General features: G+C 46.0%; 1 protein-coding gene across 3 annotated transcripts in view; it reads right to left on the bottom strand.

Annotated features, from left to right (window-relative positions):
* Nucleotides 1-269: 269 nt before the first annotated feature.
* Nucleotides 270-14200, bottom strand: part of wnk4a (WNK lysine deficient protein kinase 4a) — a 72253-nt gene continuing 58322 nt past the window's right edge. For 2 of the 3 annotated variants that reach the window (XM_020460438.2, XM_020460441.2), the window contains exons 10-20: nt 14043-14122; nt 12677-12812; nt 11673-11789; nt 10586-10753; nt 6170-6224; nt 5813-5956; nt 3301-4163; nt 3108-3204; nt 1114-1966; nt 626-935; nt 270-386 (exon numbers count right to left, since the gene is read on the bottom strand). In XM_020460438.2, the coding sequence (XP_020316027.1) occupies nt 384-386; nt 626-935; nt 1114-1966; nt 3108-3204; nt 3301-4163; nt 5813-5956; nt 6170-6224; nt 10586-10753; nt 11673-11789; nt 12677-12812; nt 14043-14122 (2826 nt within the window). In that variant the 3' untranslated portion in view covers nt 270-383. The remainder of the gene's footprint in view (nt 387-625; nt 936-1113; nt 1967-3107; nt 3205-3300; nt 4164-5812; nt 5957-6169; nt 6225-10585; nt 10754-11672; nt 11790-12676; nt 12813-14042; nt 14123-14200) is intronic. The other variant, XM_020460439.2, reaches the window with a different exon arrangement.

Below are 14200 nucleotides of genomic sequence, written 5' to 3' on the forward strand. Positions count from 1 at the left end.
GTTTTGAAACTTTTGACCATCTCACTTTAAACACTGCTCTGGTGGCGTCCTAGAACGGGTATGTTGCACTGAACCGTTGAATCTGGCAAGCTTCTCTTGGGGGTGACTGACAGAGGATGACAAAGGTTCTGTCGCCCCTTCATAGCAGAGGGCTCAGCGACCTCTGACGGACCTGTGACCTATGATTAACCCTGTGACTATTGGATCAGCAGAGGAGCTTCCTGGTTTCTGGGGGATCTAGGTTAGTCTCCTCCAATGGGGGCCCAGATAAAGGGTTTAGAGGTGATGTCAGTTCTTTCCTCCAGCAGGATGGGTATGATTATTTCAGTCACATTTTAGATGAGGTAGTCGGCTTATTCTACAGCAAGCATGGCTGAAGATTCTTACTGGTGAGAGAGGAGACAAGGAGATGCAATGATTAAATCTGTAGAGCATCGTGCATTGCACATTATGATTTCCAGATAAACTTAGATTTTAGACAGCAATATAAATGTAAGATATGGATCGTGATTCAATCAGAGGTGCGTTGTAGACAAGCACATTGCACAACCGATAACGCACCTCTAATTGAATCGTGGCCATGCTCTGTGTACAGTAAATAAAGACATAATGAGAGAACTCTAACCATTCTACTGACATCGGAAGCAAAGGTCACCCCTTTAGAGGGCTTCTCCAGAGAGCTGCTGCTGCTGTTGCTGCCACCCAGAGAGTTCCTCCTGATGATACCTTGGAGGGGGAGCATGTCCAGGCGCTGCAGGCTGTTTCTGCGGGAGGTGGAGGGGTAACTCCTCTCCTTAGAGATACGGCGTTGGCGACTGGAGAGCATGGCGGCAGGTGAGACAATCCCCGCAGGGGGAACCTTCCCCATCCTCTCATACAGCTCCTCAATTTCCCTCTTCTGGGTGGCCTGGAGACTCTGCACCTGCACCAAGTGTCTTGAGAAAGAGAGACAGAGAAACAGATAGGTGAGAACTCTGAGGACTTGTTTAAGTGATTTGGAATAGTTGAGATGCAAGTTGAGTTCAAAGTAATCAAACTTGGATTCAAACCCTAAATCGATCTGGAAGGAAAATGGGTAAATAACTGGAGAGATGCTGAAGGTGAAACACTCACTTCTCCCTCATCACCTGCAACTCCTCCCGCATGTCCTCGTCCTCGCTCTCCGAGTCGTCACTGCTCATGTACGTGAAGTTGCGGCTGTAGCTCAGCCAGAAGTGGTGCAGGGCCGAGTTGTAGGTAGGGCTCCCTGCACCTCCCTCCCACAGGCCACGCCCCTCTGAATCCACCACCGTGACGGACAGGCCGCTGTCTGCAGACGTACCCATCAGACTGAGACTACACACACTCCTCCTTCTTACTATCTGCTGCTCTTTCTTCTCCTCATCATCTTCTTCCCCCTCTTCTTCCTCCTCCTCTTCCTGCTGCTGCTCTTTGGTCCCGGCCCACCCTACCTGGACCTCCCGGTCCTCCTCCACAGGGAGGTGTCGGTCTGGGGGGGAGAGAGTGAGGGAGGTGTTCAGGCTGGTTTCTGCCCGCCCCTGCTCCTCTGTGCTGCTCTCGGAGGTGGTAGAGCTGCCCACTGACTTGGGCCTTGTGGGGCCTGGGGTGGAGCTGCCCACTGACTTGGGCCTGGTGGGGCCTGGGGTGGAGCTGCCCACTGACTTGGGCCTGGTGGGGCCTGGGGTGGAGCTCCCCACTGACTTGGGCCTGGTGGAGCCTGTCGTGGAGCTGCCCAATGACTTGGGCCTGGTGGGGCCTGGGGTGGATTTGCCCACTGAATTGGGCATGGTGGGGCCTGGGGTGGAGCTGCCCACTGACTTGGGCCTGGTGGGGTCTGGGGAGGAGCTGCCCACTGACTTGGGCCTGGTGGGGTTAGAGCCTTGTCCATCTGGTGCAGCAGGCACAGGGATCTCCATGCTAGGGGTGACCTGGAAACGACCCACTGTGACGGCAGCAGGCGGGGGATCTGTGTGGTGGAGGAGGTTTATGATTAATATCATCACAGTGATAATTATTATTTTTCACAATCTGCAGTTTGTGTTTACATTCTGTGCATAATGCATAATGTCATCTCAATCTGAAATGTACTTTAAATGTCAAGCGTGCTGTTACGCGGATCTACCAGGGATCGGATAGAATCCTGGCCTTAGTTTCATAACTTTCTGTCAGAAAAACCAATCCATCTGCCATATCTACTGCCAACATCTGGTTGTGTTCATGGTGCCATAAATGGGTGGGAAGCAAGAGCTAGCAGAGGTCTGGCACTAGGTAACTACTCTACACAGTTGGAAAACAATTATTTTCTGCTGAATGTGGCCCTGGGATTTCTCAAAAACAGAGCCTGTTCTGTCAGTCTGTTGAGCGAAATGGGCTGGGTTGGGTTGCTCGGGTACTGGAGCTGGTTGGGGTGGGGGTGTGAACACAGACAGGTGGGGAGGATGTGGGAGGAGAGGCCTGTAACGAGCGTGGAAGCCTTCTGATTGGTCATTTCTGCTGGGCAAAGCTTCCCACTGGTTACACACTGGTTGAATCAACGTTGTTTCCACGTAATTTCAATGAAATTACGTTCAACCAATGTGGAACAGACGTTGAATTGACGTCTGTACCCAGTGGGTTCTAACTGGTCAATACTGGTAGGCGGGGGTATTATCACACCTACCTATTGGTCCCTTATTCAATGGAACATTCCATCCAGACATGTGGTTACGCAACAGATCCCGAGGCACTGCTAGTGCTTATAGGTGATAATGTCACCAAACACTGATGTGGACAGGATAAAACACAAAACAGAACTGAAAACAACAGGAAGAGCCAATTGGCCCTAACACAGTCATCAGGCCTTATTTAGACCAAATACAACATAAAATAGGCCTCGTTGAGTGTCTGTGTATGTCTGGAGTGTGTGTGTTTTTGTATGTGTGTGTGTGTCTGGAGTGTGTACTCTGCATTTGTTTAGTGTGCTAACAGAAGCAACAAAGGTATGCCAGCATCCTCCCCAACCCATCTCCTACCATCAACAGATCAACAGTAAGCTTAGGTAAGGGCCGGTACAATACAGAATACAGCTAGTGTAGAAGTAGAGAGGGGAAAGTCACTGTGAATCTTACCTGTGTAACTGGGGGATAGTCTGGGCTTGGGAGCACTGGCGTTCATCTCAGGCACCGTAGGTCTCGATATTGGTGTGGTTGAGCTGAACGATGATAACTTGGGAAAAGAGAAGTGGGAGGGGGGACAATACTTGTCAGAATGGCATTACTTCTCACTGTCAGACAGTCATGTATGGACTGGCTGGTAGCTTACTGTGCTCTCCGGGCTGTCTGGGGACGAAGGGGACAGATCAGACCCTGACGCACAGCTGGACACATCAGACTGGTCCTGAGGAACCATGTAGGACCCCTGGGAACTATTCTGTAAATGGCATAGAGGGCTGGATGCTGCTTGCTGTGATACCATCTGTGGGCTGTTGTAGCCCATCATAGGGGGAGATATGTGATTATGCTGCCAGCCGGGGTGTCCATTTTGAGAGTACACAGACACTGAGCCATCCCTCTGCATCTGTGGTGGAGTGTCTGGGCCCTGGTAGACACTGTGTTGCTGCCCTTGGCCAGGCGTCCCACCCTGGGTGTAAGGGAGCTCCACTGGAGCAGTCTGGTAGTGGGGGGAGTAGACGGACGAGTAGACCGACTGAGGGTGGGTTAGCTGGGGGTGGAAGCCTGCTATAGACGGCATCCCCTGGTTAGCCAGGCTGTTGGCAGGGATGAAGGATTGAGCCATGCTCATTGCCATGGAGATTACGTTGGCCAGGGAGAAGAGGGGCTGTGTGTGGGAGGGCCACATGTTGGGGTTCTGGGGGTGAGGAGGGAGGGTCAGGGGGTTCCCCTCACCGCTGTACTCAGAGGGGCTCGGAGCATCAGAGTGGGGGCCGCCAGGGGAGCCTGGGGCTGGGGAGAGGACGGAGGGGAACGTGGGGTTGCTGGCGACCCGTGTGAGGGAAGGATGGGACCCCACTGGTTTGGGGGCACCGGGGTTCACTGGGTAGGGGAAGGGGAAGTGTGTGTGGCCCATGAAGGGGGGCATGTGGTAGTACTGCTGGTGTTGCTGCTGCTGGGGGGGCTCTGAGGAGTACATGGAGGCTGGGTGGTGGTAGTAGTAGTGAGGAGAACCTGGAACATAGAAACAAAACATAACAATACATGTTATTTATTATTATTTCATTCAAAACTTTTATTTCCTGAGAGGGAACTTCATGTGTGGTGACTGATTGGTAGACACAAAACAACATAACATGACCTAACTCAGAAACACCACTTATGTAAAAGGAACGCCTTACAAAACCTTAATGGGTTCTTTACAGTGTCCTCACACAAACCCTTATGCCAACGTCTCGAGAGACATTTACTAGCAGAATCCCCTAGGTTGTAAAAGAGTCAATTATATTATTGCTCCATCTCTCTCTCAGATTTTGGATTGTCTTGTCGTTCCTTCCGCCCCACTGCCAAGTGACATCAGACATTTAGAAAATAAATTCCTCATGTGCGGTATAAAGATGGTTTCCAATGGTAGGGTTTTGTCTAACAAAATCCCTGTTTAAGAGAGCTCGGATGATGATTTCATTGCATAAAGGCCCTGATAGCCGGAGCGGTTGGTTGTATGAAGGGGCATGCACTGTTATGTATGCATCCCAAATGGCACCCTATTTGCCCTGGTCAAAGTAATACACTATTTAGGGAAGAGAGTGCCATTTGGGACTCATCCTGATCTTGGCAGAGAAGAACACAAACCGGGCCCAACACCGTCATAAAACCCCTCCCTCCTCAGACTCCTTTCTTGGTATTGTCAGGAGATTTGCATGGCTCTGACTAACCATCCCTGCACCTCACACCCCAGGTCTGTGCCTCAGTGGTGCGGCGCCGGCCTTGCCCTAGGGCCTCTTTGGTAATTACTTCACTTGAAGAGCGCTTTTAGCCTCTTTTTGAGATGTGAATGCTCTCACTGTGAAGCATAAGCTTTTCTGGCCTAACTTGTACTACAGTATGATTCTCTGCAACATCTGTTTGCCAGCACACACACTTTTCAAGAAAGTCTCCTCCAAAACTCCCACCGCAAGAGAAGGAAGCATTTGACTTCAATTAAAGAACATACAACTGCCCCTCCACCCCCACTAGCTAAATACTTGGTGGCCATCTGAAGTATATCTCCCTCCCTCCCCAGTTGTCTCTATTCTCTGCTGGACACAGCCACAGCACAGTCCGGTTTCGCAATGCCTTTTGGCTCTCCGCCACATTTATAGTTGCCTAACCTACAGTATATTTCCATCCCATTGACATGTTAGTGGCTTGTTTACTTCAGTGTCGGGAGTCGTGTTGGTCCATAACTGTAGAGCCATTGTTGAATTAAATGTCAAATCAATGAATGAAGAATGTTATGGCGTCCTGAAAAGTCCCTGAAGAGTTATCAATATCTCTGGCTAGTCTCCACTGTAGGGTTCTCAACTAAACTAAAGACTTGTGATGAATACACACGTTTTCAATTTCAGACTCTTCAAATGTAAAAAAAAAGTCCTTCCTCACTCCATTGATGTTCTAATTCCAAACAAATCCCTGTCTGCATCCCAAATGGCATCCTATTCCCATAATAGTGCACTACTTTTGACCAGGCTCTGGTAGTAGTGCCTTGAAGGTAACAGGGTGCCATTTGTGAAGCAACCTCAGTCTACAACAGTTTTCTCTCTGTGAAGAGTAAACAATGCCTCTTCATATGGGACCATGGGGAGGAGGAAGAGGAGGAGAGGTGGGTCCTTACAATACAGTACCTGGGGCGTTTTGGAAAGACTGGGAGCGTAATAGAGGTCTCCCTGCAGGTGAAGTCATGTCTGCTGGGCTGAAGAAGTCTCCTCCACCAGTGGGCCCTGAGGGAGAGTCACATACCCCTACACTGGGGCCAGCCATGCTGAAGTCTGAGAGAACAGACAGACACAGTCAGTCTCAGTCATTGAAATGGACATATTCACCAGCAACAAAATTAAGGAAACTTATAGAGACAGACACACGCAGGTCTATTTGCCATGCAAACCCAATATAACATACATAGGCCAAGTGAGGCCCAGAAATATAACAAAGACCAAGCAGTAGAAAAGGAAGTTCAGAAGATTAATGTTTAGACATTTTACCAGGTAGAGAGTAGGAAGAGTGTGTCCGCTCCAGAATGTGACTGTGAAGATTGGGCTGGAATAGAGGACACAGATATACACCGTTATTATATTAATGATACAGTATTACTTCATACACTGCATTTATCATTGGTCTTTCCAAGGGGTTTGTTGTTGAGAAGTCAGTTGCATTTAGCCAGGGTAATTTTAATGATACGATTCATTTTAATAAGGACTCATTAAGGCAACCATTAACTTCTATTTAGTGTTCTACCACCATAATCTGAACGAAAAACTAACTCTAAACCCTCCTAAACAGGAAACAAACCCTCTAGAGTCACAGCTCTATTTTATTTCCTTGAATTACTGCAGTGTAATGACTGGTCACGCGAACATGTAGTAACAACTAGGCAAAGACATAAATGTCCAGAGGTACACTTCGGTTCTTGTCTTCCATGAGGAGTTTTCTATATACAAATAACTTGAGTTGTTCTGAGATGTTGTTAAGAATAGAATAATAGATGTAGATATGCCTCTAACCTAAACCATAACCCTAGTACACAATCAGGACAGAGACAGACAAGTTCCAGAGTTGTGGTTACATTCTCTCAGACGGAACTCATTTTCTATGTTTTTAAGGGGAAGAGGCCCGGGGATTACATGGGACACAATTAGCCCAGAAACGTATAAGGCCATAGGGGTTCCTAGTTAGAGATGTGGTCGGGTTAGCAGCCTGTTTTCAATCAAGTCCTGGTCCGGAGCCAGGAAGGAGAGATTTCCAGGACAGCCTGAGGTAATTATTTACCTAGGGGGTAGTGTATGTATGCATGTATGTATGTATGTATGTATGTATGTATGTATGTATGTATGTATGTATGTATGTGTGTATGTGTGTGTGTGTGCGTGTAGGAGGAGGAGGAGTTACCGGTCCTCCTGACCCACATGAAACAACACATTGTTCTTCACTGTTCTCCTAGATCCGTTTACTGGAAGGCTCAGCACAGCAGGCTGGTTGTGTTCTGAGGATAAGAACATGTCCTGGCAGTCCAGACTCTTCTCTCCTGGCTGCCCCTATCTAGGTACATGTGCGTCCCAAATGGCACCCTATTCCCATTATAGTGCACTACTTTTGACCAGGGCCGATACACCCTTTCTCAGCAAACCACTCTGAACCTAAATAATGGTCTAGTTATATTATCTAGAGCTGGACTCTAGTCATAGACTAAGTCATAGACTGTTCTCTGTGCTACCGCACGGCAAGCAGTACCATTGCACCAAGTCCGGAACCAACAGGACACTGAACAGCTTCTACCCTCAAGCCATAAGACTGCTAAATAGTTCAAGTTAAATAGTTAACCAAATAGCTACCTGGATTATCTGTATTGCACTAACTATTTTGACTCATCACATCCCCTGCTGCTACTTCTTATTATCTATCCTGTTACGTATTCACTTTACCCCTACCTATATGTACATATCTACCTCAATGACCTCGTACCCCTGCATATCGACTCAGTACTGGTACCCTGCGTATATAGCCAAGTTATCGTTACTCATTGTGTATTTTATTCCTTGTGTTTTTAACTTTATATTCTTTTAAAAATTTTCTTTCTGCATTGTTGGTAAGTAAGCATTTCACTGTTAGTCTATACCTGTTGTTTACGAAGCATGTGACAAATAAAATGTGATTTGATTTAGTGTACACACCCTAGGCATGGTGGTGCACTTCCACTAATGACGTCATAGGATTTATAAGGGGGTTTAAGAGCTTTTTAGTACCACCATGTCCTGATTACAGTATTACTCTAGTTGCTTTTCTTCTGAGCACACCTTCTCCATTACTCCTTAACCCACATCTGTCTCCTCTGCATTTTCCCCACTAGGCCCCTACTAAACACACTCTTCTACTATATTTATTACCTGCCCAGGATAAGCACAGCTGGGGGCATTGTATTTAAACTAATGTAATGTATACCATACAAATGCCCCCTCACTGTATGACTTTATTACATAGCCTTAGCTCACTATAGATCCCTATAACTCCATAAAGCTCCATATAACTCCATAAAGCTCCCTATAGCTCAATAAAGCTCCCCATAGCACCCTATAGCTCCCTATAGCTCCATAACTCTCTATAGCTCCCTATAGCTCCATAACTCTCTATAGCTCCCTATAGCTCCATATAGCTCCATAACTCCCTATAGCTCCCTATAGCTCCCTATAGCTCCATATAGCTCCATAACTCCCTATAGCTCCCTATAGCTCCCTATAGCTCCATATAGCTCCATAACTCCATAAAGCTCCCTATAGCTCAATAAAGCTCCCCATAGCTCCATAACTCTCTATAGCTCCCTATAGCCCCATAACTCTCTATAGCTCCCTATAGCTCCATAACTCCCTATAGCTCCATAAAGCTCCATATAGCTCCATATAGCTCCCTATAGCTCCATAACTCCCTATAGCTCCCTACAGCTCCATAACTCCCTATAGCACCCTATAGCTCCCTATAGCTCCATAACTCCCTATAGCTCACTATAGCTCCCTATAGCTCCATAAAGCTCCATATAGCTCCATATAGCTCCCTATAGCTCCATAACTCCCTATAGCTCCCTACAGCTCCATAACTCCCTATAGCACCCTATAGCTCCCTATAGCTCCATAACTCCCTATAGCTCACTATAGCTCCCTATAGCTCCATAAAGCTCCATATAGCTCCCTATAGCTCCCTATAGCTCCATAACTCCCTATAGCTCACTATAGCTCCCTATAGCTCCCTATAGCTCCCTATAGCTCCCTATAGCTCCCTATAGCTCACTATAGCTCCCTATAGCTCCATATAGCTCCCTATAGCTCCCTATAGCTCCATAACTCCCTATAGCTCCCTATAGCTCCCTATAGCTCCATAACTCCCTATAGCTCACTATAGCTCCCTATAGCTCCATAAAGCTCCATATAGCTCCCTATAGCTCCATAACTCCCTATAGCTCCCTACAGCTCCATAACTCCCTATAGCACCCTATAGCTCCCTATAGCTCCATAACTCCCTATAGCTCCATATAGCTCTCTATAGCTCCATATAGCTCCCTATAGCTCCATATAGCTCCCTAAAGCTCCATATAAATCCCTATAGCTCCCTATAGCCCCCTATAGCTCCCTATAGCTCCATACAGCTCCCTATAGCTCCACAAAGCTCCCTATAACTCCCTATAGCCCCTTATAGCTCCCTATAGCTCCATAACTCGCTATAGCTCCATAAAGCTCCCTATAACTCCCTATAGCTCACTATAGCTCCCTATAGCTCCATCAATCTCCATATAACTCCCTATAGCCCCATAAAGCTCCCTAAATCTCCCTAAATCTCCCAAAAGCTCCCTAAAGCTCCCTATAGCTCTCCATAACTCCCTATAGCTCCATATAGCTCCCTATAGCTCCATAAAGCTCCCCATAGCTCACTATAGCTCCATAAAGCTCACTATAGCTCCCTATAGCTCCCTATAGCTCCATAAAGCTCCATGTAAATCCCTGTAGCTCCCTATAGCCCCCTATAGCTCCCTATAGCTCTATATAGCTCCATAAAGCTCTCTATAGCTCCACATAGCTCCCTATAACTCCCTATAGCCCCTTATAGCTCCCTATAGCTCCATAACTCCCTATAGCTCCATAAAGCTCCCTATAACTCACTATAGCTCCCTATAGCTCCATAAATCTCCCTATAACTCCCTATAGCACCCTATAGCCCCATAAAGCTCCCTAAAGCTCCCTAAATCTCCCTAAAGCTCCTTATAGCTCCCTAAAGCTCCCTATAGCTCTCTATAGCTCCCTATAACTCCCTAAAGCCCCCCATAGTTCCCCATAGCTCCCCAAAGCTCCATATAGTTCCCTACAGCTCCCTAAAGCTCCATATAGCTCCCCAAATCTCCCCATAGCTCCCCATAGCTCTGCTAAGCTCCCCATAGTTCCCTAAAGCTCCAAATAGCTACCTATAGCTCCCTAATGATCCCAAATGCTCCATATTTATCACCATAGCTCCCTATAGCTCCTTAGAGCTCCCTATAGCTCCATAAATCTCCTTAAAGCTCCCTATAGCTCGCTAATGCTCCATATCTCTCCCTAAAGCTCCCTATAGCGCCCTATAGCTCACTATAGCTCCTTAAAGCTCCATATAGCTCCATATAGCTCCCTATAGCTCCCTATAGCTCCCTATGCATTGACCGCAAAAGGAAATGAAAAGATCCTCCACAATTGGATTCACACCCAATTCACATAACATTCCTCCTCAATATATAATCACATAGCTAGTAGTACATACCATGATGACACAGAGTCTGTGAACATTTGAAAGTCAGTGAAATGGTTTTGATGATGTGGGAACCCAGAGCTGGTATTGGTACTGGTACTATTGCTGGTATTGGTACTGGTACTAGTAGTGGTACTTACCTGGGACGCGGATAGTGAGTTGACCGCGTTGTGGTGGCGTGGTGCTCCGTGGCCGCCACCCACGTGGACCTTATGCTCCTTCATCAGAGCCTCTGCCCTCTTGATGATGTCACCTATGCGTTGGATAAACCCCTCCTTCTCCGCTGGCAGGATGAACTCATTGTGAACCTGGAAAATACAGACGCAATTAACACATTAATAACATATGAATAACAACATTTTTATAACATTAATAACCTAATAATAACACATTGATAACATATGTCTGTTTGTCTGCCTGCCTGCCTGCCTGTCTGCATGCCTGTCTGTCTCTTTGTCCATCCTTCCGTCCATCCATCTGTCCTTCCATCTTCAGTTATTGTGTATTGAGTCATAAGTGGCTTCTTGTCCAACCTTCATAGTATGCTAATTTGTTGAAGCAGTCTGAGTCTATGTTGTGCAGATTCTGTGAATTGTGGGTTGGGTGGTGGGGTGTGGTGAATGGGCTGGCTCTCCTGTCAGTATGTCTTAATTCAGCTCGTATAGTGCTGGTGTGCTGCACTAATAGGGGCATTTATGAGACCTGACCAGCTCTGTGCCAAGACTGGCCTAAACAAAAGCTCACTGTGTTTCATTCAGAATCGGAATAAACAGAACACTCAGTGAACACAAAGTTCTGGAATCTACCACCAACAGAAGCTGAAAATACCACTACCTCATCATGCCTACGTACTTTGTGTATCTCTACGCCAGAACCTCCCCAAGTTCGTAATCAAAATAAAATGAGACACACACATGTAAACTAAAATGGCACGTGTGTAAACTGCTTATCTTCTTGCCTCACAACCCCCTAACCAAGATAAATCTATATGACACAGAAACACAAGAGTGTTTTAACTGGAAGTGGGACGTAGAGTCTGTGCTGCTGTGTGAGATAGAAGTAGATAGGAGTATCAATAAGATAAGCTGATAGTGCTTCATTTCTCCTGCGTTTATAGGCTCTTCCTTCAGCATAATGAGTCTTTAACACGGAGATAATAGTATGGCTGTCATTAAATAAATCCCTAAATGACCTAAGGCTATTCACACCCTAGAGGTGACAACAAACCATGACAGCTGCAATGTCCTCTGGGTTGTCTCCGTCCAGGTCGAACTTGAAGGTAACCATCTTGTCATTGTGAGTCTGCAGCTGACACTCCACCACCCGGTCGTCTTTGTCAGAGAGCTGCACATAGAGACACCATTCACCAGTGTTAGTTTGTTTATGTTACCTAGAATATAGACACTGGGGTAGCAGTAGAACAAAGATAAAGCACTCTCAGTGTGTGTGTGTGTGTGTGTGTGTGTGTGTGTGTGTGTGTGTGTGTGTGTGTGTGCGCGTGTGCGCGTGCGTATGCATATAATTGTACCTACTGCTTGCATCACCAGGGTTGTGGGTTTGATTCTCACAGGGGACCAGTACAAAAATTTATGGATAAGAGTGTCTGTTAAATGACTAAAATGTAAATGTTTGTTTCTGCTTCCCCAGGTGTTCTGGTCACAAGAGACATGGCAGGTGGAGGAAGAGCATACTGTACTAACAGCATAACCTCTAAGATGATAACATAAACTGAATAACCACACTTTTTTTTGTATAACGACTGTGATAATGTCACTTCTGGTTACTTTTTAAAGGACATTCTACCCCAAAATGAATGAAAATGGAATTATATTGACACCATCTGAAATATAATTTTCCCTTTAAAAGCATTACTACCTGTAGCCCAACTGATGCAGCATAGGGGCTTTGAATAAATAGGCTGAATCATTGAAAAATAAATGCATAAAATGCTTAAAAGCGTGTCTCGGCAGAATATCCCCCAAAAATAATTACATTTAATCATATTATTTTGAGTGGTGGTGACAATTTATTGGGTGCCGCTGCTAAATTATTATAGGGGAAACACTGCAAAGTATGCATATCTAAATGACACCCTATTGGTACCCTATTCCTCCACTATATAGGGAATAGGGTGCCATTTGGGATGGGCCCTACCTGTGGACTTGACAATTAGACTTGACAATCACTTGTATAGAATAGTCTTGATTGATTAATTGATTTTTTTTTTTTACCCCAGTGATGCGCAGTCTTGAACGGGCCCTTCTCCGGAACAGCTTGCCAGCCGTGCGCCTGGCAGCAGTCTTGCCGCTCCTCTCTGATAGGCCCTCATAGACGTCACTCAAACCCGAGATCATGTCAGAGGCGTAGCTGTGAAGATGATTGGTGTGTTAGTGAATTTGTGTCATAACCGCCGTAACATTTATGAGTTAATACATGCTATGCTATTAGGAGGAAATAGAAAAAAACACCTGTCAAGTTTTAGACTGTTATACCTGCCAAATATATATGCCAAATAAAGCCCAATGTGAGGATATATTAAACATCAGTGTGCTGTAATATGGGCCTACAGCAGTTGGGACAAATCTCCTATAGAAAACAAGTACACAGTCATAGTAAAGGAACAACAAATCCACATATTCTGTTCAGCAGTGTAGTATTCATATTATGAAAAAGTTGCACAGCCTGGGACATGCAGTACATTTTAAAAAGCTTAAATTCAGTCCTCTGGGTCGCTTAGTGCCGTGGTCCCTGATTTATCCCTCCCTCCATCCACTACTTCAGCAAAGATTTACAGACAAACACTCTACTGGTTGGCAGGTTCTAACCATTCTCTAAAATCTGAAGTACTTTTGGGGAACTTCAGTTCACGGTGGGCAAAACTGGTTGTTCACCCACTCAGGATGGACGTAATGGGGAAATGGAAATGTTTTTGTTTACGTTCTTCTTGTTTATGACATACTTGTTTGGTTTTATGTGTTGGTGTTGGGTTTCAGTTTTTAAGTAGTGTTTTTGCTGACTAACTGTAAAAATGTATTTCCCACTTTCCCAAAGTATCATCTTTCTAATTGATATGTATAGAATCGTAAGTAGTGCATGCTGAAGATGTTTTGGAACACAAAATACCTTAGACAGAATGGGCAACAGATGACAACACACACACACACGCACGCACGCACACACAAACACCCCCTAGCCAGAAACATCTGATACTAAAGTAAAACAGACAGAAACCTCAAAGTCCATTGTGCTTCAAACACTAGACTGGGGAGAGGCTGTTGTTTCCCCCAGATCAGTCTGCTATTCGGACACACAGATGTGTACAGAGGCATAGGAAGCCTAGAGGTTAGAGGGTCCAGTAGGAACTTGGCAACTGGGGGTCTGTTTGTCTATTCCACTGCTGTTGGAAGCACATCCAAAAACAGATCAAGGAACGCAGCACTGACTGACTCTGTGCCTCTCAGCGAGTGTGTGTATGTGTGTGTGCGTGTGTGTACGTGTGTGTGTGTCTGGGGGTGATGGGAATGGCAGGAGATGAATGTCTCTTTCTCATAAAAATAAACAAAGTATTTATTCTAGGGAAGAGGCTGAGGGGAGTACCTGTCCACAGGTGAGGTGAAGCCGCTGGGAGGGTGTCCTCCAGAGTGTCCATGCTCCGTATTACCCAATACTGCAATACTCTACAAACGGGAAAAGGAGAGGGCACAATTAAGCATAAGGCAACAGTCACAGAAACATAGTGAATAAAGGTAATTCAA

The sequence above is a fragment of the Oncorhynchus kisutch genome, linkage group LG25 (assembly GCF_002021735.2).
Source record: "Oncorhynchus kisutch isolate 150728-3 linkage group LG25, Okis_V2, whole genome shotgun sequence".
Lineage (NCBI taxonomy): Eukaryota > Metazoa > Chordata > Actinopteri > Salmoniformes > Salmonidae > Oncorhynchus > Oncorhynchus kisutch.